We start from the raw sequence: 27,265 nt of genomic DNA, 5'->3' as shown, positions 1-27,265 counted from the left end.
TGGTAGAGATTATGTTGAATCTGTGTGTCAGTACGAAAAGAATTACCAATATTGAGTCTCTTAATTAATAAACATGGTATATATTTCATTAATTTAGTTTTATAAATTCCTCTCAGCAACACTATAGTTTTCAGTGTATAGTTCTCATGTTAAATGTATTCGTAAGACTTTTGTTCTTTTTGATGTTAGTGTACATGAAATTGATCTTCTTAAAATTTCATTTTTGGGTTGTCCATTACTAGTATACAGAAACATAATTGATTTTTGTATATTGATTTTATATCTTGCAACCTTGCTAAGCTCATTCATGTTCTAGTAGCTGTTTTTTTTTCTTGTAGATTCTGCAGATTTTCTACCTATAAAAATCACATTGTCGATAAATAAAAAGTTGTTTTTCTTCTTTTCCAATTCTCATGCCTTTAATTTCTTGTTTTAGCCTTATGGTCCTTGACTTTTATATTTGAATTGTCAGCATAATTCTGTTTAGTACATTGTACACTGACACCCCATTCCTCTCTCATGAACCCTGAAATCAGGTGTTTGTATATCTTTCCCCCTAACAAATGACCATTTTTAGCCACCATGTAATTCCACTGGCTGTCAGCCAAAAATTCAGTTTCAATAGCACTGCCATCTTTATATACAAAATAGTGCTTGGAGAATTATTTCAAAAATTCAAATTGCATTTTGTACTCATCATGTAGGGAAAAAAGATTAGAAAATGACAAAAAAAAGTATTGCTATCTCAGTAATGAGTCTCATAAACCTAACAATTGAGACAAACATGAGAATCATTAGGCATGCTGAAAGTCGCAATTCTTTAGCCTCAATTAGGTGCTCATTGGACTTAATAAGCTGGTCAACCATGAGGAAGAGAAAAAAATTAAAGAACATAATATGACATAGTGAAAATATTACATTAAAGACTGTGTCTAAGAAATGAGACAGACAGCAACACAATAATAGTGGGGGACTTCAAAACTCCACTGACAGCACTAGACAGGTCATCAAGACAGAAAGTCAACAAAAAAACAATGGATTTAAACTATACCTTGGAAAAAATGGACTTAACAGATATATACACAGAACATTCCATCCAACAACCACAGAATACACTTCTATTAAACAGTGCAGGGAACCTTCTCCAAGGTAGACTATGACGGGCCATAGAACGAGCCTCAATAAATTAAGAAAATTGAAATTGTATCAAGCAGTCTCTCAGACCAGAGTGGAATAAAACCAGAAATCAATCCCAAAAAGGAACCTTCAAAACTATGCAAATACACAGAAATTAAATAACCTGCTCCTGAATGAGCACTGGGTCAAAAATGAAATCAAAATGAAAATTAAAAAATTCTTCAAACTGAACGACAATAATGGTATAACCTATCAAAACCTCTAGGATACAGCACAGGCAGTGTTAAGAAGAAAGTTCATAGCCCTGTACACCTACATCTAAAAGACTGAAAGAGCACAAACTGACATTCTAAGGTCACACCTCAGGAACTAAAGAAATAAGAACAAACCAAACCCAAACCGAGCAGAAGAAAGGAAATTGCCAAGATCAGAGCAGAACTAAGTGAAATTGAAACAAGCAAACAAAAAACAATACAAAAGACAAATGAAACAAAAGCTGGTTCTTTGAAAAGGTAAATAAAATTGATAGACCATTAGCAAGATTAACCAAGAAGAGAGAAAATCCAAATAACCTCATTAAGAAATGAAATGGCAGATATTACAACTGACACCACAGAAATACAAAAGATCACTCAAGGCTACTATGAATACCTTTACACACATAAACTAGAAAACCTAGCAGAGATGGATAAATTCCTGGAAAAATACAACCCTTCTAGCCTAAATCAGTAAGAATTAGACACCATGAACAGACCAATAACAAGTAGAGAGATGGAAATGGTAATTAAAAAATTACCAACAAAAACAGTCCAGGACCAGATGGATTCACAGCAGAATTCTACCAGAATTGGTACTCAAAGAATTGGTACCATTCCTTTTGACACTATCCCACAAGACAGAGAAAGAGGGAACCCTCCCTAATTCATTCTGGGAAGCCGGCGTCACCTTAATACCAAAATCAGCAAAGGACATAACCAGAAAAGAAAACTACAGACTGATGCCCCTCATGAACACAGACACTAAAATCCTTAACAAAATACTAGCTAACCAAATTCAATGACATATCAAAAAGATAATCCACCATGATCAAGTGGGTTTCATACCAGGGATGCAGGGATGGTTTAACATACATGAGTCAATAAATGTGATATACCACATAAACAGAATTAAAAACAAAAAATCACATGATCATCTCAATAGATGCAGAAAAAGCATGCGATAATATCCAGCATTGCTTTATGATTAAAACTCTCAGCAATATCGGCATACAAGGGACATACTTTAATGTAATAAAAGCCATCTATGACAAACCCACAGCCAACATAATACTGAATGGGGAAAAGTTGAAAGTTCTCCCTCTGAGAACTGGAACAAGACAAGGATGCCCACTCTCACCAGTCCTCTTCAACATAGTACTGGAAGTCCTTGCCAAAACAATCAGACAAGAGAAAGAAATAAAGGTCATCCAAAATTGGTAAAGAGGGAGTCAAACTGTCATTGTTTGCTGATGATATGGTCATTTACTTCAAAAACCCTAAGGACTCCTCCAGAAATCTAGAACTGATAAAGGAATTCAGCAAAGTTTCCAGATACAAGATTAATGTACACAAATCAGTAGCTCTTCTATACATCAACACTGACCAGTGGAGAATCAGATCAAGAACTCAACGCCTTTTACAATAGCTACACATATACAGCTTAGGAATATACCTAACAAAGGAGGCAAAAGACTTCTACAAGGAAAACTACAAAACACTGCCGAAAGAAATCACAGACGACACAAATGGAAACATATCCCATACTCATGGAGAGGTAGAATCAACATTGTGAAAATGACCATACTGTCAAAAGCAATCTACAAATTCAATGCAATCTGCATCAAAATACCACCGTCATTCTTCACAGAATTAGAAAAAACAATTATAAAGTTCAAATGGAACCAAAAAAGAGCTCACACAGCCAAAGCAAGACTAAGCAAAAATAATAACTCTGGAGACATCACTGATATGGTTCTGCTCTGTGTCCCCACCCAAAGCTCATCTTGAATTGTACTCCCATAATTCCCATGTGTTGTGGGAGGGGCCTGGTGGGAGATAATTGAATCATGGGGGCAGTTTTCCCCATACTGTTCTCATGGTAGTGAATAAGTCTCATGAGATCTAATGGTTTACCAGGGGTTTCCGCTTTTGTGTCTTCCTCCTCTTTTTGCCTGTCGCCATCCATGTAAAACGGGACTTGCTCCTCCTTGCCTTCTGCCATGATTGTGAGGCTTCCCCAGCCACCTGGAACTATAAGTCCAATTAAACCTCTTTCTTTTGTAAATTGCCCAGTCTCGGGTACGTCTTTATCAGCAGTGTGAAAACAGACTACTACAACCACACTATCTGGTTTCAAACTGTACTATAAGGCCATAGTCACCAAAACAGCATAGTACTGGTATAAAAATAGGCACATATACCAATGGAACAGAACAGAGAACCCAGGAATGCACCCAAATACTTATAGCCAATTGATCTTCGGCAAAGCAAACAAAACATGAAGTGGGGAAAGGACACCCTTTTCAAATGGTGCCAGGATAACTGGCTAGCCACAGGTAGGAGACTGAAACTGGATCCTCATCTCTCACCTTATATAAAAATCAACTCAAGATGGATTAAGGACTTAAATCTAAGACCTGAAACTATAAAAATTCTAGAAAATAACACTGGAAAAACCCTTCTAGACACTGGCTTAGGCAAGGACTTCATGACCAAGAACCCAAAAGCAAATGCAATAAATACAAAGATAAATAGTTGGGGCTTAATTGAAGATCTTTTGCACGGCACAAAGAATAGTTAGCAGAGCAAACAGACAACCCACAGAGTGGGAGAAAATCTTCACAATCTATACAACTGACAAAAGACTAATATCAGAATCTACAATGAAATAAACCAAATCAGTAAGAAAAAAACAAACAATCTCGTGAAAAATTGGGCTAAGGACATGAATAGACAGTTCTCAAAAGAAAAGATACAAATGGCCAACAGACATGTGAAAATGCTCAACACCACTAATGATCAGGGAAATGCAAATCGAATCCACAATGCAATACCACCTTACTTCTGTAAAAATGGCCATAATAATTAAAAAAAAAAAAACAGTAGATATTGGCATGGATGCAATGAAGAGGGAACACTTCTACACTGCTGGTGGGGCATAAACTAGTACAGCCACTATGGAAAACAGTGTGGAGATTCCTTGAAGAACTAAAAGTAGAACTACCATTTGATCCAGCAATTCCACTACTGGGTATCTACCCAGAGGAGAAGTCATTATTCGAAAAAGACACTTGCACACGCATATTTATAGCAGTACAACTCACAACTGCAAAATCATGGAACCAAACCAAATGCCCATCAGTCAATGAGTGGATAAAGAAAGTGTGATATCTATCTATCTATCTATCTATCTATCTATCTATCTATCTATCTATCTACCTACCTACCTACCTACCTACCTACCTACCTACCTACCTTATCTACCTATCTATCTATCTGATGGAATACTACTCAGCCATAAAAAGGATTGTATTAACGGCATGTGCAGCAACCTGGATGAAACTGTAGACTATTATTCTAAGTGAAGTAATTCAGGGATGGAAAACCAAACATTGTATGTCCTCACTGATATATGGGAGCTAAACTATCAGGACAAAAATGCATAAGAATAATACAATGAACTTTGGGGACTTGGGAGGAAGGGTGGAAGGGGGGCAAGGGATAAAAGACTATAAATAGTGTGCAGTGTATACTGTGGGGGTGATGGGTGCACCAAAATCTCACCAATCACCACTAAAGACCATACTCATGTAACCAAATTCTACTTGTATGCCAATACTCCATAGAAAAATAATTTTTTAAAAAGACTGTGTCTAAGATGCAAAGTATAATTAGTGATTTTGTAAATATGTTTTAGGTCTTCAGGAACACAGCTGCCATTATGATAGGTACAACTATTATTATATTTGAACACAATTCAATTAACAAATATTCTAAGGAATGTATTGGGTCTCAAAGTGGGGGAAATACAGGACTTCATTTAATCTTACAAAACTTCTGAGAAAGGTGTAACAATTCCCATTTACAAAGTGGAAAACAAACCCAGAAATTTAAGTAACTTGCTGAAGCAAATAGTGGAGACAAGATTAAAATCCAGATCTTTTCGGTTCAAAAGCTCTTAATTGGGTCGTATGTTCCTGAGCAACTCATTTCCATGATCCGTACCTCACAGCCTCAGCCTTGCGCCCGCTGCTGAGGAACCCTCTGGTTCCAAGTCTGTTACGGTTTCTAACATTTTCTGGATTTCCCCAGTGATTTACAAGCTATTGTGCAACAACTAGAAAAGAATCTTCTTCCGGATTTGTTCTGTCTGAAAATATCAGCCTAGAGGCTTAAACACTGTAATAAAAAGGTCTGAGGTAGTTAGGTAAATAAGATACATGTGAATAACTATAGAAAGCTTGGTTTGAAAAAGATGAGTAATTTACCCTTGAGGTTGGGGAAGAAATGCCCAGGAAGTTTGAATAAGAAAGGATATGAAAAATTTTAAGTGAGGTAATTCAGGCTTTTCCTCTTTGTTTCATTTTTTCGGGCAGACATATTGGAAAATAAATGCATTCCAAAGCAGAGAAGTTACCATTAAACTGTTCCATTGTGGACAGGTGACAAAGCTCAGCCTTCTCTCTCAACACCCCACAGAACAATTCTAACCCGTGGGTGCAGATGATTCAGACTAAACTCTTTATAACGTGGGTTTATAAGGCCAGAAAAGAAGGGCTGTATTTCCACTCATGAGGATACGGAGCAAGGAAAAAGCAAACAATATCAAAAGTGCTTCTCCCTGTGCCTTCAGTAAACACTCAATAGATGTTTTGGACTTGTTGGCTAATTAAAAAGCATTTTGATAGGCTCTTGTCATTAAACAAATACTAATTATAGCTTCTCCTGTACTCTGGACAATACATAAAACCAGAAATGATCATCTCAGTTTATGAGATGCCAGATGAGCCCTGCACAGAGTGAGGAAGTTGTCCTGTGTGATTTCTATCCTCTGATCGGCAAACCTCTGGAAGAGGATTTTTTTTCACAAACCCTCCATTTTATGTCCTGTACTAACGTATTCATTCTCGAGTCTCCTTCCCCTCAAAACATACATTTTACAATCCTTATAAATGTTCAGACATACTGGGTAATGCCTTGACAAATCTTTGTAGTTAGCAAAATATTGGAAACCACCTACATGATTGAGAAACACAGAGGTAATTCTATCAGAATAGGGGTTGGCAACTGTGGGCCCACAGCCTGTTACCTATTTTTGTAAATAAACTTTTACTGGAACATAGCCTTATTGGCTCATTTATGTATTGTCTATGGCTGCTTTCTTTCTTTCTTTTTTTTGAGATGGGGTCTCACTCTGTCGCCCATGCTCAAGTGCAGTGGCACTATCTCAGCTCATTGCAACCTCCACCTCCCAGGCTCAAGTGATCCTCCCTCCTCAGCCTCCCAAGTAGCTGGGACCACAGGTGCACGCCACCATACCTGGCTAATTTTTTGTATTTTTTGTAGAGATGGGGTTTCGCCATGTTGCCCAGGCTGGTCTTGAACTCCTAGACTCAAGTGATATGCCTGCATGGCTGCTTTCTTAATTAACACTAAGACTAGATTTTAGGCCTGCAAAGCCTAAAATATTTACTATCTGGTCCTTTACAGAAACTGCCAAACCTTGTGATTTAAAATGCATTAACATTTCAAATAACATAGCAAAATACTTCTTTTAGAATAAGCTTTAAAAAATGCAAAGTATAATGTTTTATGTATACTATAATCACAGTGACGTAAAACAAATGAAAGTTGGTCTAGAAAAGAGATCAGAAATGCTCAGCATTTGGACTGGTGTGGTAGAATGACGGGTGATTTCCCTCCCACCCAACCTGTGTCTCACAATTTTTAAAAATGACCTTATGTTTCTAATAGAAGACACTAGACCTCACTTTGAAAGCTCTTTGAGTTCGCATCTCCATCTGGTACACAGTGGGCGTGACTAAATGCAGTGGCGTATCCCCCTTGGCCCCTCCCCACAAGTGTGCTGAGGCAGGAGCAGGAAGTCCTGGTAAGTACCTTATGCTCATCCCGAAGGTGGCTGTCCAGTTCCTCCGTGTGCTTGGTCTCATAGTAGCAGAGCTGGCATTTGTAAGGTTTCAGTTCATTGTGCTTTTCTATATGTTGCTGGAGGCTCTCATCACTGGAGCAGGTGAAGGTACACTTATCACAGCGGAAAACTACTCCCTGCAAGTATTTGGACAGTTTGGATCGGCAAACTTCAATGGGGACAACGCGCTCTTCTGTGGAAACAAATTGAATGGAAAGATGGGAATTTTTACTGATGGCAAAGCAGATGTTCTCTCTTTGGAATGTAAGAAGAAACTCACCCAATCTTGCTGCTCATGGATCTGGTTCCTTGAACTGACACACATGCACACTGCCCCTCCCCTAACCCCCAAACAACATACTCCTCGGGAATGAGAGGGTGTTCTTAAGACCAAAAGCTTCTTTGTGTACTCAGTACCCAGAATGACCTACAAATAGAGGTGGGGCGGGCTAGTAGGTGCTTGCTAATTCCTGAATGGAGGTGATTAAGGCAAGGGGGAGGAATGGAAGTAGCTGCAATTTTTTACCAACATTAATGATTACTGACAATAACCATTAGCATGCCTTCCTTCCTCAGCAAGCCTAACTGAGGCTGGACTTACAGATGTTTTTAAGGGAGAAAGAAACTGACATTCACCAGGCACCCATGTGCTGGTACCTTTCTATCAGCAACTTTAGGAGCCTGGAGTTACTCTCATTTTTACAAATAAGTACAAATGGGTAAGAGAGTCTTCAAGCAACTCTCCAAAGGTCACAGATATTTGGCAAAGCAGAGATGTGAAACCAGGTCTGCTTAACTGTAAATCTATTATTTCTCACTATTTCCAATTCCATTCTCATTTCCCCTTCTAAGGTATTCTCAAAGAGACGCTTCCCTCCTTTTGAAACTAAGGTGATTTCTCATCTAATATCAAGTCTGAAAGCAAACCTGTACGCTTTCATTCACTAAAACTCCAACTCCAACTATGAAGAGCTCACAAATGAAACGACTGCAGGCAACAATCGGGGGAGGTGGGGTTGCGCAGGAGACATGGAGGATTTGTGTCTTTTCAGACAGTCTGTAATCTGATTGTCAGAGGGAAAAAATAAAAGAGAGAGAGGATTTGGGTGCTTTTCCCGTTAACATACCAAATGCTGTAGGGCTGGAAATGCGTGTGCTTGTTTATTTTGCACTCTCTCACCCTTGTGTTTAACTGCTCAAATTAAATTTCACACCAGTCTGCCCAGAGTATCAGCGCACACGTCAGATATCCATAACTGGGATAAAATTAAAATCTGTGCTATTTATGCAAGAATCAAATATAGCGTGTGTTTTCATGCTGTGTCTGGATTTCAGAAGACTCAGAAAGTTTACAAATGGACGCACACAACATATACTTATATTATTTAGAAACAGCAATGTATTATTAAGTCAAGAAAGCATGATTTATTCCCAGAGTCACTGAATAGCAACATTTCCAGGGCATTGGTACGTTGTGCGCCGATGCGACTCACTCTTCAGAGTCCTCCCTTTGTTGTTGGCCCGTGTGCAGGCCCTAGGGAATTTTTTCCCCACCCAGTGTCATGCCTTAGTCTCAACCACAACACTCTGATTGTAGGGCAGTCACTGCCTTGCGAGTCCTTGAATGCAGCGATTAATCAGCCAGCGAAATGCTGGGCAGAGGAAGCGTGGAAGGTGGTATCTGCAACATACTCCCTGGAGCTCTAATGCATGTTATTTTCCCTATACAAAGAATCAGTTGCTTACTTAGAAATATAAATATTTTTAAACCCAAGTATAGCAGACAGCTAAGAAACACATGATTATAATGTAATCCACACATTTTTTTAGAATAGCAACTGTTTAAGTCCTCTAACCATTCAGTTGTATGGTTTGGTGTAAACGGAGAAAAAAAATGCTTTGGCATAAACTAGTAAATCTTAAGGAGCTCATGCTAGGATATTCTATTCCTGTAACCCAGGGTTTCTAAAAAGTAGCGTTATTGAAATTTTGGGACAGGATAATTCCTTGTTGTGGGGAACCAGCCTGTGCATTGTAGGATGTTTAGCAATAACTGTGGCCTCTACCCACTAGGTGTCAAAAGCACCCCTTTCTCTCCAGCTGTGACAACCAAAAATGCTGCAGACTAACACACTCTGGGGAGGCAAAACTGACCTCAGTTGAGAATCACTGCTCTAAGCAAAGTGCCAGGCATTACCTGCAACTACGCTGGGTAAGGCACTCATGGACAGAACCCATGAACAAGCTGGTGTCAACAGCAAGAGATGGGGCATGCAGGCTGAACTGGGGGAACTGCCCCCATGCTGGGGACATGCCTTTAGACCTTAGGAGTTCATGGGAAGTGCTGACACGAACTTCACTGGCATCTTCCTTGGGACTGCATCCCCTTTGCTCTCTCTACATTTTTGTTCCTGATTTATATGTTATCATCTCTACTGCCTCTGCTCTTATTCTTTGGCTTTGCCCTGTCCTGCCTGCCTTGGTTCTGTTGACCTTTGCAGTGATGAAGAACAGCCGGGTATCATTTTTCATATAATGATGTCCCGCACGCCTCAAAGATAGTCATTCAGTGACTCTCCAGTCTTCACTTCTCCACAATTAATAATCAGTTCTTTCAAACTTTTTTTATGAGTCTCCTTTTCAATTCCTCTACCACTTAGGTTGGTTTTCTTTGCAGTTTCCAATTTCACTATGTGTGTCCAAGTGAATTTTACACAAAGTCATGAACAGTCAGAATAATACTCTGAAGTTCAAGTAATTATTCATGTGAACACCACTGCCATCTATTCAGTGCTCACAATGGTTCAAGCACCGTTAGGTGTTCTGCTCTTGACATAACTTTTTATTCGCATAACACCCTGCAAAGTCAGTTCTGTTTTCTTCAGTTTGTTGATGTGGAAACTGAGAACTAATCAATTTAGCTACTTCCTCAAAGTTACACCTCTGGTTCAGCAGAAAGTTGTGACACAGGAACACAGGTCTTCTGATCCCTGCCAGGGCCCTCCTCCTGCACCCCTGATAAGAACTCTCCAGTCTGTATGTGTGTGCTTATAGGTTTTTCATTTATAATATTTTAAAAATGCAAAAGCTACAGCTTTCTAAGGTAACCCTTTATGTCTGAATGTCTTTCAAGCACCTTCTACAGTTGAGGAAAGGGTCAAATCCCTGCTTAACTTAATCTGAAATCTAGAACTTCCCATTTCCAAACTAAGACATTGCCAGTCTACCAAATCTCTTAATTATGTGAGTTTTTATTAAGATATTAATTTTAGAAAAAAGTTAGCTTTTTCCCCTTTCTAAAAACATGGTTAACATGACCAAGATAAAAATAAAAAAAGACAGACTTTAAAAGGTGGGCAAACGACTGACAGTGTTTTCTGAATGAGGTCATTCATTCTTGAGGCAAAAGAAAGACATAAAAGTTAAAAACTGGAATGGTTCCAGGTATAGACTGGGCTCTCCCTTGGTTACAGAAGCTCAGTGCTCAGGGTTTTTTCTATGGGGGCAGTGACAACTGTGGGTCTTTCTGACTTCACACCTCTCAAAATTACCTTGGGTGAAAACTCAAGGCCTGAATCACACTCATTGTGACTCAGCTTCTAGCACTGGCTGCAAAAATATTATGACTTCACCAGTTCGACTACAAGATGGATTGTGTCTCTCATCTCCTCCTACTCAAAAGATGCTTGGTGCTACAGCAGGACATAAAACCAAAGAGGCTGGGCCTGAGAGTAATGTCACATTGAAGCACATGTGTACTAAGGTGCAACAAGAGCTGAGAATAGCATGCTTTCAAGCCTCCATGGAGGTCAGTGGAAAATTCTGCACAGTTGCAATACAGAGGGTTCACTTCTGCTCACATTGGCGAGAAACCACACCACTGCAGAGCCCAGATTCATCTAGTAAAAATCCTTCCTGAAAGGCCCACCACAACACAGGTGGGTTTCCTTCCCAGAACATGCCAAGTCTACACGAAGCAATGAGATTTGAAGTTCTTTACTCCACCAAAGCTTTGCATGCAAATTGCACCAAAGCAAAGAAGTGACAAAGTCTGAGTATTAGAGAAAACTATGAAGAAAATAACATTATTTTAAAATTATCAATCATCCCAAAATGTAGCCATAAACAGATACACATAAACACAAGCAAAACAGTTCCTGGTAGGAAGTATGAGGTTTCGATGTTAGCCAGGCTGCCATCCTCAAGCTAGAAGGAACTGGAAATCGTACCTCTAATTCTCTCAGGCAAAGGTATTTGGGGAAGTTGAAAGGAAACATGTAATTTCACTGAATAAAATTAAAGATTGGCAATTTCACTGTAAACTTTATTCTCAAGAAAAGTGACACTGATCAGACAAGTTAGGGGAGACTACCTCCGTTCCCAAGGCTCCCACTTGCAAGGTTCAAATTCAGCATTTGTCTACATATTAGGAAACAGAAATTTTAAGTTAATATGCCAATTAAAGACCCATAGCAGTGATTTCATGGTTCCAAAATTACAATGTAAGTATTTAGCAAAACTGTGTTTCATGCCTAAAATCTGTGGCCAGTTTTTAAGGCTCACTATGGATGTACAAGATACATACATATGGGCAAAGCTATGCATGAAACATTGTGCTTTCAAAGATGATCAACTCAATAGGAATACCCTCATAAAACTATTTATTCACCTGTTTTTTTGTCTCTCTTCTCATTCAAGTTCAAATTCCTTCGGTGCAGAAACCTTGCCTGACTCTTCATGGCTGTATCCCTACAGCTTGAAACAATGCTAGAGCGGTCTCCTCCAGCTGCCCAAGATGCCAAGAGAAAAAAAGGCCAAGGGGAAGAAGATGGCCTTGGCTCCTGCTGTCATGAAAAAGCAGGAGGCCAAGAGGGTGGTGAATCCCCTGTTTGAGAAAAAGCTTAAGAATGTTGGCATAAGACAGGACCCCCCGCCCCAAAGGGACCTTAGTCCCTTTGTCAAATGTTCCCACTACTTCTGGCTATAGTAGTAAAGGGCTACCCTAGAAGCAGCTCCAAATGACTCCCGTGATTAACCAGTTCACCCATGACTTGGACCCCTAACAGCTCTCAACTGCTTAAGCTGGCTAGAGACAAAACAAGAGAAGAAGACTGTTGGCCTGGGTTGAGAAGAAAGCTGCCAGCAAAAGGAATGTCCCCACAAAGAGGCCACCTGTCCTTCCAGCAGGAGTTAATACTCTTACCAGCTCGGTAGAGAACAAGAAAGCTCAACCAATGGTGACTGCACGTGATGTGGATCCCAGGGAGCTGGCTGTCTTCCTGCTTGCCCTGAGTCCTAAGAAGGGAGTCCCCTACTGTACTGTCAAGGGGATGGACAAATTGGGGTGTCTAGTCTACAGGGAGATCTGCGCTGCTGTTGCCTTCACACATGTTAACTTGGAAGACAAAGGCGCTTTGGTTAAGCTGGTGGAAGCCATCAGGACCAATTACAATGACAGATATGATGAGATCCCACATCACTGTGGAGGCAAGGTCCTTGGTCCAAAATCTGTGGCTTGTACTGCCAAGCTGTAAAAGGCAGAGGCTAAAAAACTTGCCACTAAACTGGGTTAAAATGTATACTGTTCAGTTTTCTGTACATAAAAATAATTTAAAAATCTCCTTCAAAAAGCCAAAAACAAAATATGCTGGCATATAGTGGGTGTTCAATAAATATCTGTTGCACAAATGAAAACCTACCAAAAGTCCTACCACTGACTTCATCCTTGAAACAGAAGTTCAGGGCTTAATTTTTCCCTAGTTAAACTCATCAAATCATGGTCAATCTCACCAAATGTTGATCTGACCTAAGTTCGTATTTCCTGAATGAGATGGGTCTACCAATCCTTTGCTTCAACCTTTGCCAAATTAGTATTCAATAAGCGTCTCATCAGTAACCTGATCAGAATTTGTCCTGGCTTCCCATCTGTCTCCTGACTAAAGTTCCAACTTCTATATTAGTATCCAAGCACTTCGTACTTTGGCCAGAACGTACTTCTCTGGTACGCTTCCTATTCTCTTCAGGACCCCGGAAATGTCTAATATCATTCTGCAAATATATCTTGCTTCCACTGATCTGAGTAGTTTATTAAATTGTCTCTTCCCTCGTGTAGTGGGTTGAAGAGTATCCCCCATAAACTTAAGTCTACTTGGAACCTCAAAATGAGACTATTGGTACACAGGTTCTTTGCAAATGCAATCAGTTAAGGCCACACTAGATTAGGGTGGGCCCTAAATCCAATGACTGGTGTTCTTATAAGAAGAAAAGAGGGCACAAAGAGATACATATAGGGAAGAAGGCTCTATGAACATGGAAACAAAGATGGGAGTGATGTAGCTATAAGCCAAATAGTGTCAAGGAACCCTGGGAGCCATCAGAAGCTAGGAAAAGGCAAAGAAGGATCCTTCTCTTGTGCCTTCAGAGGAAACAGCTCTGCCAACACCTTGATTTCAGATTTCTAGCTTCCAGAACTGTGAGAGAATATATTTCTGTTGTTTTAATCCACACAGTTGGTGGTCACTTGTTACAATAGCCCTTTTAAACTAATATACCCTGCCTTAAGTCTTCTCTGCCTGTTGTGCCTGTTGAAATGTTATCATAGATCAGTTTGAAAGCCACTCCTCTCTACCACAAACAGAAATAAACCTCCTAGGTACCCATCACTCGCTGTCTTGTGTATACTACACATATGCTCATCTCTGAGAAGAGTGGGTACTGGATCTTATGTTCCCCATTTTGCCCAAAGAACCAAGCATAGTGTGTTATGTAACAAGCAAATAATGAATGCTTGCTGAACACATGAGTAAACATCATACTCTCTTTTGCTGTGGCCAACATAAATCCCTGATTAGTTCACATTCAGATTTCCCATGAGCAAAGTAGATTCTCTCCCTACTTAAATATATTGATTTATACAGACAAAAAGCAATGGAAACTATTTTTGCCAGCAGTAGCTCTGTCTCTGGGCCAGTTCAGAAGTTGGTTTTCTTGCTTTTCATCCCACATACTTTAATTAACTAAGACCTCAGAAAGATCTTGTACTGTGGACCTGAGAGACCAAGGATGTCATGGATAGAGCAGGAAGAGGAAAGTTGCAGATGGAGCCACATCTTGTTACTTTGAGATCAGCCCCAATGCAAAATTGCAAGGCAGACACCCAACCCTGTCTCTCGACTTGTTAAGGTCAGCTTCCTACTGAGCTGCCATTTTGAGTAGAGATGGACACCAAAGCCAGGCTGGGACACAGATGGTAGACACGGCTGTGTCCTGCCTGTGGATCCGTGGACTTCCCCTGTGACCTCCAGCCCGTCTGATAATTCTGTCCTTGAACCAGCTGCCACAGCTACTAGAACACTCAATAGGGTGACACTACCTCTCTCAGCGTGAGAGAGTGATGCCTGGTGGATAAAGGCAAGAGCTGTGGGTCAGACAAGCCTGAGTTTAAATCCCAGCTGGATTATTTATTAGAGATTTCATGTTCGTCAACTTGTTAGCCTTTCTGAATCTATTTATTTCCTCATCATGGGGGATAACAGTCATCCACCACACAGGGTTTTGTGAGAATTCTATAAAATGACATACTGTAAAGCACTTAGTACAGTACCTGCTAGGCAAGCAACCGGCAACAGTAACCAGTGTTGTTATTATTGTTAATATTGTTATTATTACTGTTCATCCTCAAATGCTCATGTTCATTTCAGATGGATGTTTTCTGACCTTGATAAGCACTCTCAAAATGATCTTTACAAGTAAACAGAAGAGACCACAAATAACCAGTGACAGGTAATGTGATGAGACATGGGATCAAAGGACTGCGATTGACTGCTTACCAGTTGGATGACTGTGGGTGAGTGATTCCAGCTCTCACGGGCCCTGCAAAACTTACTATTGTATTTATGGCGGGCACAATAAACACTACATTATACACTGTCCCCTTCAGGAAAACCTGCCAGACAAATTCCTGAAAATTTCCTGAACAACATTTCAAAAAAGTCTAACAAGCACTTGAAATCTGGTTGCTTCTGTGGTTTTCTTTTCTTCCATGGCAGGCAAGGAATCTCAGGGCCAAATCTGCAGCCCACTGTGAACAAGTGCTTGGCACCTCATGGTATCCACTGGGTATCCAAACTCTCAGCTAGCTTTTTCATACTTAGAGGTGAACTTTCCATTAGTTTCTTCTTATTTTTGCATTTACCCCAATTTCCTCATTTGTTTTTAATCCTATAGTTCCGCAGACAAAGGTTCTTAAAACCTTTGTGAAATGAAGTAGATGGGAAATAAGTACGTCAAATTATAAAAGAAATAGTTTGTCTCAATCTCAAGTTTCACACGCGTACAAGGGGAATAGAGCAATCGTATCCTTCACAATGTTGCTGCAAGATGAAGTGAATGTGGGTGTAAGCGGCACTTTGTTGAGGGTAGAACATTATGGGAGTATTTGTGGTCGTAGTGTTTAATCTCTCTTTGCTTCCCCCCTTCTTGTGTTCTCAGCTCAGGGAGGGAAAGTCATTGAGCTCGTTAGGCATCAAAGCTCTGTTCCTGCCAGGCAGCAATATGGGAAAAGAAAGGAACCAACCACAGAAAGTGAAGATTCACCGTGTCTGTTTGCTCGGCAGCAGCCCTGCTGATGGCCCCTTACCAAGCTGTGATAGGGCACAGAGCCACCACAACACATGGGCTGGGGGACCGGAAGCCAGGTGACTGAGGCGGAACACCAGGCGGGACCACTCGGGCCAAGAATTCCTGCCTAAATGTTCCTATGCTGCTTCTCCCAGCTTGCAGGTGGACATCCTAGCCAGCAACGATCTCATGTCTCGTTAGAGTGCAAGGGGGAGGAGGGAAATCTGTGTGTGTTAAATGTCCAGCCTTCCATTGAGTTTGCACAGACATAGGTGAGTATGTCACAAATGTACTGGCCAAAGGCAATGGCTCAGGGAAAATGTGAAGTGTGTTGCAAATGGCTCCCAAATGCCCAGCATTTCAGAGTGAGTGACATCTCAGCAAGACAACAGATGACACTCATTGCTTTTGAGGTCTATGAGACAAACATTGAAAGGCTTTCTAAGGTCAGAAGCAAAGGAATAGGAGGGAAGAGGATGAAAAGAAGGGATGGAGAGAAAGAATGAAGTAGATGGAAAGATCAGTAGAAACACCAATCAAGACTGGCAATGAGCACCCCACTAATCTTTGTCTATCCACCTGTGGCTTGAATCTTTTCAGGACAAAACAGGTTCTACATAACCCATTTTCCCTTCCAATGCAGAGGAAGCCTATTGTTTAACAATGTTTTAATTGACCAAGGGTAAATGCAACTCTAAGAAAGACCGAAGTGGACTTAAAAGAAGTATCACTGTTTATCAGCAGGAACCAACATTTATGGAACAGTCATTATGCATCCATTATGAAAAACCACTGGACACTTTACCCATTATCTCATAGGTACAATCATCTCTTTTAATGGATGGAGAGGTTAAACACAGTAGGCTCTAAAACCAGAATTTAAATCCAAAGCCCATGGATTTTCTGATTATTATTAGAATATATTATAATAGAGACTATTATTAGAATGCATAATATACATTATCTTAAAGAATTCTCTCTCCCTCCAACCATTTCAAGGGAAGTTCCACGTTCTGCTTTGGAAATCATTTTTTTTTTTTTTTTTTTTTGAGACGGAGTCTGGCTCTGTCGCCCAGGCTGGAGTGCAGTGGCCGGATCTCAGCTCACTGCAAGCTCCGCCTCCCGGGTTTACGCCATTCTCCTGCCTCAGCCTCCGGAGTAGCTGGGACTACAGGCGCCCGCCACCTCGCCCGGCTAGTTTTTTTTTGTATTTTTAGTAGAGACGGGGTTTCACCGTGTTCGCCAGGATGGTCTCGATCTCCTGACCTCGTGATCCGCCCGTCTCGGCCTCCCAAAGTGCTGGGATTACAGGCTTGAGCCACCGCGCCCGGCAATCATTTTGGTCTTCTTGAAAGAATCTCTCACAGTCATAGAGCTCTTCACGTTTCACATTTGCTGTCACCCACCCATTTTGTTTCTTGTTCATTCCTTCTACGCAGTCTACACAAGGCTGTGGGTGGCAGAATTTTCAGAATGTACAAATTCACCATGCTGGGAAGCCCTACAGAAATGTTCACTGCAGAATCCATCACCTTTGCCTCCCTCCAGGTAGAGGAAATACACCCAGCAGGAAGGTGTTTTCACCCTGTTGGCTGTCACTGTGGTTATCACTATGGTTTCTTGCCTGAAGATAAGGTGAGGAACAAGGCACAGGTGCTACTGCCACTCTGAGACAGCATCCCTAGAAGGCCGTCTCTGCTGCCTGCCCACCCCCTGCATCCAAGAAAACCAAGTGAGAAAGGTTACCTCGGTGCAGCACGATGTGGTCAATCATGTTGCGCTTGTATTTGGTGTGATAGAGGCAGAGAGGACAGCGAAGATCTTTGGGGCCCTCCTCGGGAACCGCTGAGTGCCCAGCTTCCACATGCATAGTAAAAGCAGATCTAGGAGAGAGGTTGGGGAGAGAGGTAATGTCTGTAACCAGGGATCACTGCATTTTCACATTTCCTGCAGGCAAACCCGTTATCTATGTCCAAGTGTGGCTCTCCTGCTTGTGGGGCTAAAAAAAAATCTGTTAATCATGTTTGTTGACCACCCAGAAACTTGGTCATTCAACTGGTATCTGAACACTGTCAAATGGTGGTAACTTCTTTCCGGAAACTGTGCCCTGGGCTGGGTTCAGAGCCTAGTTTGAAAAGAAACAAATCCCCCAAACACCTTATTCCTTTTTTTTTTTGAGACGGAGTCTCGCTCTGTCGCCCAGGCTGGAGTGCAGTGGCACAATCTCAGCTCACTTTAAGCTCCGCCTCCTGGGTTCACACCATTTTCCTGCCTCAGACTCCCAAGTAGCTGGGTCTACAGGCGCTCACCACCATGCCCAGCTAATTTTTTTGTATTTTTAGTAGAGACAGGGTTTCACTGTGTTAGCCAGGATGGTCTCAATCTCCTGACCTCGTGATCCACCCGCCTTCGTCTCCCAAAGTGCTGGGATTACAGGCGTGAGCCACCATGCCTGGCACACTTTATTCTTAAAAATTAAAAATTGTCTATTAAGAGTATGAAAACAAAATCCCGAAAAAGGAGTTATTTTTCATCATGCTTGGGAGGAGAGAGACTATTTTTTTAAAGCTAGGTTGGCTTAGAAACTGCCTGTATAATTCTTCACAGCTTGTAAGGGGGAGCAGAGGGCAAGTTGTCCAGGAAGTCAATCATCATGATTGACGATTAGGTAAACTAAGTGTTGTTGTACCAGCTTAAAGGTGGAATGGTACTGCTGCCTCTTCCTCCATCCTTTTCAAATCTTCAAAATTTACAAAGCCTTAAATGTCTCATTAAAATCGATAAAGCCAAGACTTTAATGAGCAGGGACCCTTTCTTATGAACCCGAGCACTGCTCTCTGGAGAAAGTCTCTGCCTGTCTGTTGGCTCTTGCCCTCTGGGGTCCTCTAGCCTTCTCTCAGTACCAAATCACACACGTATTTATCTGAAAAGTAACTAGAGCAAATTAATAGAGATAGAATACACGTTCCACCAAATCCCAGCTACTACGATGCTGGTAGGAAAGAGACTTCTTCTTCCAATTCTTCTTTTTCTTTGGACGTGAAGCCTAATTTCCACAGCCTTTTTGTGTGAAGCATGTATTGAAGTAGTCTAAGGGTTAGATCCTGATTACAATAGGAACAGAAAAAAATAGCTTTATATCTATGATACCTAATGCTATATTATTATAATAGCTTTCTATCTATGATAGTATGATACTTACTAGTGTTTGCTTTGTGCCAGGCACTATTCTAAGTACTTCAAGATACACTGGTTCATTTATTACTCACAGGAGCCCTATGATGTAGGTACTATTATTACCTTTATTTTATAGATAAGAAAATAGGGACACAGCCAGTATCTTAGCAACTTTTCCAGAATTACCCAGGTAGTCAGGCTTCACACTCTATACCTGTAACCACTAACCTAAACACTATCTCACAGGATGAGATTCAACTGCAGAAGTTTAGATTATATCATAGGAAGCATTCCATTCTTTAACTGAGTCCATCAATTCTGTCATCCACAGGAGCAAGGGTGACTATGGATTCTCTTTTTCTAGACTGGAACAATCTCTCTAAGATTGCTCAAGCATAGTCTTGGAAGTGCCGGGGTATTGATTCTCTATGTGTCTTTCAATACTATGATCTTAAGAATTAAAGAATTTTCTACCAGGGGAGCAGGGAAGACACTACTGCCAGATGTTTTCTCTTGACTTTGATTTTACTTCCAAGAATATACTTTTTTTTTCCCCAAAGCTAAAAAAAAGGAGAGGAGACAGTTCTCTGAGGGGAAACACCACTCCAAGCCTGGGAGGAAATCATTTGCTTCAATCTCACACTACTTGGAGCCCACTTGCTCCAATTTTAAAACTCATTTGTTCTGATACAGCTCTTCGTCCCTTTCCAAATCCCAAAGCAGTCTTCTGAAACTAGCCCCCTTCCATGAAGCCTGGACCCAACCCCTACATCATCACATGGGCAGGGCTTCCCATAAGCTCCAAGTAGGAAAGTATAAGGGAGGCCTGCAGTGAGGGGTGGAGCAGGGGCAGCACCTTGTTCTCCACGGCTGTTCATGACATCACTTACTTAAAGCCTGTGTAAAAGGAGCAGTCTTTGCACTTGAAAAGCTTCTTCCCACCATGCTTGTCCCGGTAGTGGCGCCTGATACTCTGGATGTAGCCGGAGGAGAATTCACAGAATTCGCAGTGAAGCACGGCTTCGGTTTTCTGCTCAGTGCCAGCAGCAGCCCCAGAAAGAGGCACAGGGCTAACACGGCTGTTGTTCCTTGCCAGGGCAGCTGACTGATAGTGGTTCAACTGCTGCTGAACATCTGGGGGCTCTGAATATGATGAATCTGTGAAGAGATGGGAAAAATGACACGGGGCACAGAGAACACAGTAGAGGTTCGACACTTGAAAACCCCTGACATCAGGTTTCTTTTTACCCTCCAGCTTTACTAAGGTATAACTGACAAACAGAAATTGTTTACACTTACGGTGTACAAAATGATGATTTGATATGTGTACCCATAGTGAAATGATGACCACATCAATTTAATGAGCGTATCCATCATCTCACAGTTACCATTTGTAAAGTGCAGGGAACACACCCAAGACCTACTCCCCCAGCACATTTCAAGTAAACCACACAGTATTATAAATTACAGTCACTATGCTGCACATTGGATCCCCAGAACTTATTAATTTTATAACTGAACATTTGCATCTTTTGACCAACGTTAGTTTTGAGGGTTTTTTTTTTTTTTTTTTTAAGAGGGATGATTATGATTCCGTCTTTTATCTTCATTTACACTCTACAACACAGATTAGGGGAATGCATGTCGGGAGGAACTATCACCTCTTTAATCTGACTTTGAGGGCTCATGGCATTTAAAAATAAAATTTTGAGGTTAAAGGTTTCAAAGCGTAGGAAGAAAGTAAACTGGTTTTTTTTTTTTTTTAAAGGAAATTGCAGCATGGCAACAGGTTGCCACAGAATACCCGTCCCGGTAGGTGAGAAAAGAAACCGGCATAATGTACACAGGCGTCTACACGAGAAAGGAAAGGACATGATGCAACATCTCCTCCTTTGCAGCCTAGATTTATTCAAGCCAACCAAATAAAAAAAAAAAATCAGTCTTTAACAGAAATGCTCAAGCACAAGGCACTCACACAAATATAAAAATGTTTTATGCCTTCACACTCAAGTGATTTAAATTTTAAAATATAAAAATCCAATAGCGTTCTCCTGGAATGGATGTTTAAAGCTTAGTCAGCATTAAGATGGAGATTTATTCATAAATCCCATTAAAATGAAATTCCAAACAAGTTTCCCTGAAAGGTATTTTAAAGTTCGGGATTCTGAGGAAAATGTCGGAAATGACAGGCACAAATCTTAACCCTGAGAAGCTTCAATGGCATGTGGTGGAGAAATCTGATCTAGGAGGGAGGAGGGGAAATCTCAGCGTTTCTTCTTTGAATTAAAAAGAGAGAGAGAGAGAAAAGTAAAAATAAATAAATAAAGGGGTTGGGGGAGAGGAAAAGTAAAAGGTCTTGAACCTTTTCCCAACATGCTGCTTTCAATGTGGAGGTTAGAAACGCAGAAACATTGTCCTATATAACCTACAGCTGCCTATGAATGACACAAATGAAGTCCATGAATACCACACAGATGAATTTCAGTGTAACTTTCCTTGAAAAGAAAACAAAGGGCTCTTTTCTTAAGCCTTTCAAAAAGCATGGGGGAAAGGAGATAGAAACTGTACACGCCTCCTCCTGATTTGATGGACACTTAATTTTCCAAAGCATAATTCCCTAAGGCAGGACATGGAGGAATTCTCTAAAACCCATATTTGATGAAACCAGCACCATCCATCCCGTCAGCCTCTTCGAACAGGAAAACAAAAGCAGAGCAGCCTCCCGGATTGCTGGGCCACCGCCTGTCTGCAAAACACTCAAATATCTTCCCCTTCTTGTTCTCCTCCCCGCCTCCTCAATTCATATTCCTCAAGATTGAGAAAAACCCCTTTGGAAATTGTAAACAAACCTGCCACACACAAAAAATAAAACAAAAGGAAACTTGAACAATCTCTCCAAGTCTCCATAGGTTCATTACCAGGTGTAAACGGAAGACAAAGGAAGAAAGGAATGACAACTGAATTCATTTTACCCAGTTCTTTTATCTCCTTTTTCTTTATTCCTCTACCCTAGCTGATGAACCCACTCTGGATCACAATAATGCAATTGTCAACTTCTCATTCTTTCTTTCAATAGCAGGTTTGTTTACCATTTCATGGATTGTTTGAGATGTTTTCTATTTAAGCCCTCAAGTCTAGTTTCTGCTTGAAACACATGTACAGTGAAGCACAAAACACACTCCACCTCTCTTGTTATCACAGGCTTGAGCTCTAAGTTGAGCACTGCCAGCCAGGATCCCTAGATAGCTTCTGTCCTCTTGGTAATGTTGGTCCTAGTTTGCACTCTTAGCTCTAAAGAATAGAAATTCTTCTATAACCAACAAGGCCAAAGCCAGGGCCTGCTGGCCTGTAATCTGTCCACTATCCACAAATCCACCCAGTGACCAAAACAAATCTCCCAAGTGATGGTCTAGGTCTTAAAGGAGTCACAGTCCCCTCCATAACAAGGCACATCCCTGGATCTCCCAGATTAGTATGGATGCTGGCAGTGGTCTCAGACATCAGGTACCTGACATCTTCAGTCCCTTTCTAGCAAAACTATAAAGAAATGAATGGCTCCTCATCAGATGATAAGCCAGATGAATGCACTCCCAGACCTTCCATCCACTCCCAACTCAACACGTGCACTGATGTGTCAGGCAGACCCCCTCCAAGGACCCCAGTCTCTTTTAGTTCACACATTTTTATCTTGTCTCTAGAGCCTATTGCATATTATTTCATTCATCTCAAAACACAAATTCAAAATTTTAACTCTGGTATTTATATAGTATGGAAAACCTGAAGAAATAAAAATGCAAGAAGTCACGGGAAAAGCATTCCAAGAAACAGAGGCTCATCGCCCTTCTCAAATGGCAGTGCGAAAGGAACAGCTGATGTGTCCCTGTCATAAATTCCTTTTTTCCCCCTCCTGGTTAAAATCAGATGGACAGGTTTATTGACAAAAATAAGAAAATCCCATCATTTATGATACATTTGTAACAATGCCCAGGTTACAACTTTTTGTATTTTCTTAGGGCTTTACTTTCCTCTTTGCTGCCAACATTCTCAATTTCGCTCTCGCTCACGTGGAATTTGTGAATAATGTAGGATTTTAGCACTTTGGGCACTAAAGTGATAAAGACATGAGTGTGTATCATTCCACCGATCCTTAAAAAGCCCACTTGCTAAGCTACATAAAATTCCTGTTTGCTCATGAAACATGGCCTGAAGAGCAGGAAGGAGGTCGTTTTGTGCCCAGGTTAGAAAGGCAAACAGATTGTTAGCTGCGAAGGGCATGTCACATAAGTTAAAAATCATCATTAAGACTATTTTCTTTCATTTTGAGCTTAAGGAAGGAAAGGTTAAAAATATCCCTGTGTTGAGAGAGTCAGAATTCTGGTCATGGGGAAATACAGCAGCTGAATCACACGGATGTGAATTCAGTGGGAAGTTCTGCACCCAGCTGCGGCTCACACAAGTTACATCTTCATCACCTGTATGGCCAGTGGTATCCACAATGGAACCAACAGCAAAGACTTGAAAAGCAGGTCATGGCTTAGCATCACCATACATTCCCAACCAACCAACCCACCCTGACACATACAGTCTGAGAAAAGAGTTTTATTCTCTGACTTGTGACTTTAATTACATGCGAAGTTTTAGAAATGAAATTATAATGTATAATTGTAGTCATAAAATAAATTTAATTAAGTTATATGCAGTTCTGTAGTTTGTAAGCTATCATAAGAAATGAATTAAAATCAGGATCAAACTAGAATTTTAGCAATGATGGTCACAGTGCCTACAGGATTTAGAATTTATTCAGAGGCCAGCAATGAATTCTCACAACTATGGTGTGCGGTCTAATTGAGTTTACATCTCAATTTTACCAGTGACGTAGCTGAAGCTGAGGATGACTGGTCACACAGATACAAAGAAGCAGAGGGAGGATTTGAACAAAGACCTGTCTGATTATAAAGTCTGAGTCTTGTGTCTTAGGCATCTGTTCTCAATGGTGACCTCTAGGGTTCTGTGATACGAATCAGAGGAGCCAAAAAGAACATGAGCGTTCTCTCAGCAATAAACACATAGCAGAGAGGAAAGAGAGAAAGTGATAGAAAGGTTAAAATAGTTAAGAAAATAACATTAGAACAGATGCAAATGATAACAGGATAGAAAATAACATTAAAGTGAATACGGAAGAAAACACTTAACATTTTGAAGCATTATAAAAAAAAAATAAAGCAAGACTCAAGGAAAAGAGACAGAATATCCGAAATTTCAAAATGCTTATATAAACAAAATAAGGGACCACGCAGGAGACATTTCTAGAAGTAAGTTGTGAAGATAAACCCTGCAAATACCCAGAAGTGGAAACCTATCTGTCTAAATGTCATGCTTTAGTTAGATGCTTGATAAATTGTCCTCAAATAATAACACTCTAACATTCCTCAAGTGGGGTTTGCCTGGGAAAAGAAAGACACACAAATGCAAGTGAGGGATGGGTGCTTTTTCGTTGCTCTTGAACATCTCAGGATTTCTATTCTAGCAATTTCTATTGCTGAATTCTAAATGGAACACCCTAACCCTCTCATTTTTCATGTTCCTGGAGAAATTGGAATTTTTTATTTTTTTGGCTAATTACAGCTCTCCAGAATAACAGTTTGAGTTGTTTTTATTTTTTTTTCCTTTTTTTCTCCAAAACTTAGTCAGCATAGAGACAAACACAAGAAATTTGACTTTATAAAGGCAAACGACAAATAAATGACTCTAAGCCCGAGAGAATGAGACTTTCTTGAGTATTCACAGTTCTGATTCCACAACATTTAGTTAACACCGTCCTAGTGCCAGGTCATGTGCTGGCTCTGGGGATTCGAAGTCAAAGAAGACATGAGAGATGCCTTCTAGAAACTCATATTTATTAGGGGAGAGAGCTGAGCAGTTGCTTATGAAAATATAGGCCTCTCCGTGTCTAGCAAACTTACCCCACTGATTGAAGGAATAAAAGAGGCAAAGAGAACAAACGAACAGTAACAGGAGAGTTCAGCTATTGTAAGATTAAGGAAGACACAGGGAAGAATAAGAGTCAATTGGGCAGCAAATTGTAGGAGCCACAGAGGACACCCCCTTCCATATTCTAAGTGATACAAAGAGGAAGCCATACTGGAGGATCAATTCTCAATTTTCTGCAGCCCTGCATAGAGAATGTGAGTGAAGGTGAAAGGGAGCAGCAGTACCTTGGTGCCAGCAACTACATTTAATTATATTTGAGCTAGATTTTTGTGCAGACTTGGGAGACAGGCTTGTTGGTCACTGTGAATCAAGTACCAAGAAAAAATATAAGACAAGGAATTTTAGGCAAGCAAATTTTAGAGGTGGCCAAGGGGCAAGTGATTCAATTACACCCATTCATTCAGCAAATATTTACTGAGCATTTAAGTAAATAGGAGACCCTGTTCTGGGACAGTAAGACTTGAGCCCTGACCTCAAGCAACTCACTTTCTCAGACAAAGATGTAAATAATTGATTGTGATACAATGCAAACAAAATGTTTTAATAGAGGTATTTATAAAGAGGCAGGAGAAGGAAGGAAAAAGCAGCACTTTGTGCCTCATAGAATGTGGGAGTGAGAGAGATGGAGAGGGGATGTCAAGAGAACTATGAGTGTCCATTAATAAATATAACTAGTATTAATTAGTGTACTAATTAATGAAATCAACACTAGACGTGCAGTTACCTAAACGTTCAACTCACTACACCTCCACCTTAAGTCATACATTTTGGAGAAACTAAACAGAAATTCAACAACTGCATTATTATCACAATGAAAAAAAATGACCTAATTTCCCTAGGGTAAAGAAATGATGAGTCTGAACAGAAAAACATGTACATCAGAGGGTGGGGTAGGTTGTGTAAGGGACAATTTAAAATCGCCAAGTTCTAAAATAGCATAGGAAGTTCAAAATAATACATGGATTGTAATTTTCTTTCGAAAAGCAGACTATTTAGCAACTAATGGTTGGTAGCATGGGCCATTAGAAACAGAATATTATCTGTGGATAACTTAAGATACTGTAAAATGCCCAAAGTGAGGAGGTTGAGGGAGAACCCAAATAAGCTAGACGTATAGAGCATTATTTCTAGTCAAGAAATAATATTTCTAGTCAAGAAAATTTGAGAAAGGCACACGAACAAAGGTAAGAGGGCAGCTAAAAAATGTACTTTATTTAACAGTCAGGAAACTTTTGGGATGGCATGCAACTTCTATTATACAACTGCTAATAAACTTAGGGAAAGGACAAAAATAGTTTCAGTATTTTAATGTATGCGACAGTGATCAAGGAATCTGTAGTGACCAGATACAGAATTCTGCAATGGGAAACCTACTGAGCTTTGTGATCATCTGAGTCTTCATCTAAAGCTGAAAATCTGTTCAAGCTTTGTGTCTGATGGACTCCTGAAACTCACCACATTGAGAACTGACACCATCTTTCCCTAAACATCTCCTTCCGCATTCTGAATGTTGGTAAATGGCCCACCACTTTGTTCGAGGTCAAATTGTGAGATTCTTCCTTCAGGGTTTCAGATTTCTCCCTTTCCTGTGGCAGCACATTTAAACAGGTATCATGTCTCAGAGACACGCCTCATGACCCACCTCCATTCATTTTCCTCCCCAGTCCTGCCTTCCCTACCCCCTGTTCATTCAGGTCCTCCTATCACATGTGGGCAACTCTTAAAACCTCCTACCTGGTCTTTCTTCTTCTGAGATCAATTCTAGTTCAGCCAGTATACATATCATTACTCATATATGATTATGATATGACTGTGCCCTATTGCTCAAGAGTAAAGCTATTCAGTCTGGTCTCAGCCCATGTCTCCAGCCTCACTTCCAGCTAGCTTCCAATTCCTCGCACATGCTACGTATTGCAACCTTGGGGGTTGATCAAGGCCACCAGTGCGCTTTCTCTTCTTTTTGCCTGACAAATTCTTACCTATCCTTCAAAACTCAACTGAAATGTCACGCCCTCTGTGAAGATTTTTCCCAACAATCCAAACAGAACTCTTTGCTTTCCTCTATGCTTTGCCAACACATACACATTGTGATTCTTGCCCTGATCTCATTATACCTCGTATTACATTTACAAGTCCTCCTTAAGCAAACTTGGCT

General features: G+C 40.6%; 1 protein-coding gene across 3 annotated transcripts in view; it reads right to left on the bottom strand.

Moving 5' to 3' along the window:
* The window catches only part of ZNF462 (zinc finger protein 462), a 152,719-nt gene that overhangs the window by 22,457 nt on the left and 102,997 nt on the right, over window positions 1–27,265 (bottom strand). For all 3 annotated transcript variants that reach the window (XM_007968497.3, XM_037983290.2, XM_073021822.1), the window contains exons 8-10: window positions 20,010–20,277; window positions 17,689–17,825; window positions 7,293–7,516 (exon numbers count right to left, since the gene is read on the bottom strand). In XM_007968497.3, coding sequence (XP_007966688.1) covers window positions 7,293–7,516; window positions 17,689–17,825; window positions 20,010–20,277 — 629 coding nt within the window. The remainder of the gene's footprint in view (window positions 1–7,292; window positions 7,517–17,688; window positions 17,826–20,009; window positions 20,278–27,265) is intronic.

The sequence above is a fragment of the Chlorocebus sabaeus genome, chromosome 12 (genome assembly GCF_047675955.1).
Source record: "Chlorocebus sabaeus isolate Y175 chromosome 12, mChlSab1.0.hap1, whole genome shotgun sequence".
Lineage (NCBI taxonomy): Eukaryota > Metazoa > Chordata > Mammalia > Primates > Cercopithecidae > Chlorocebus > Chlorocebus sabaeus.
This window is presented reverse-complemented; position numbering and strand designations above follow the sequence as displayed.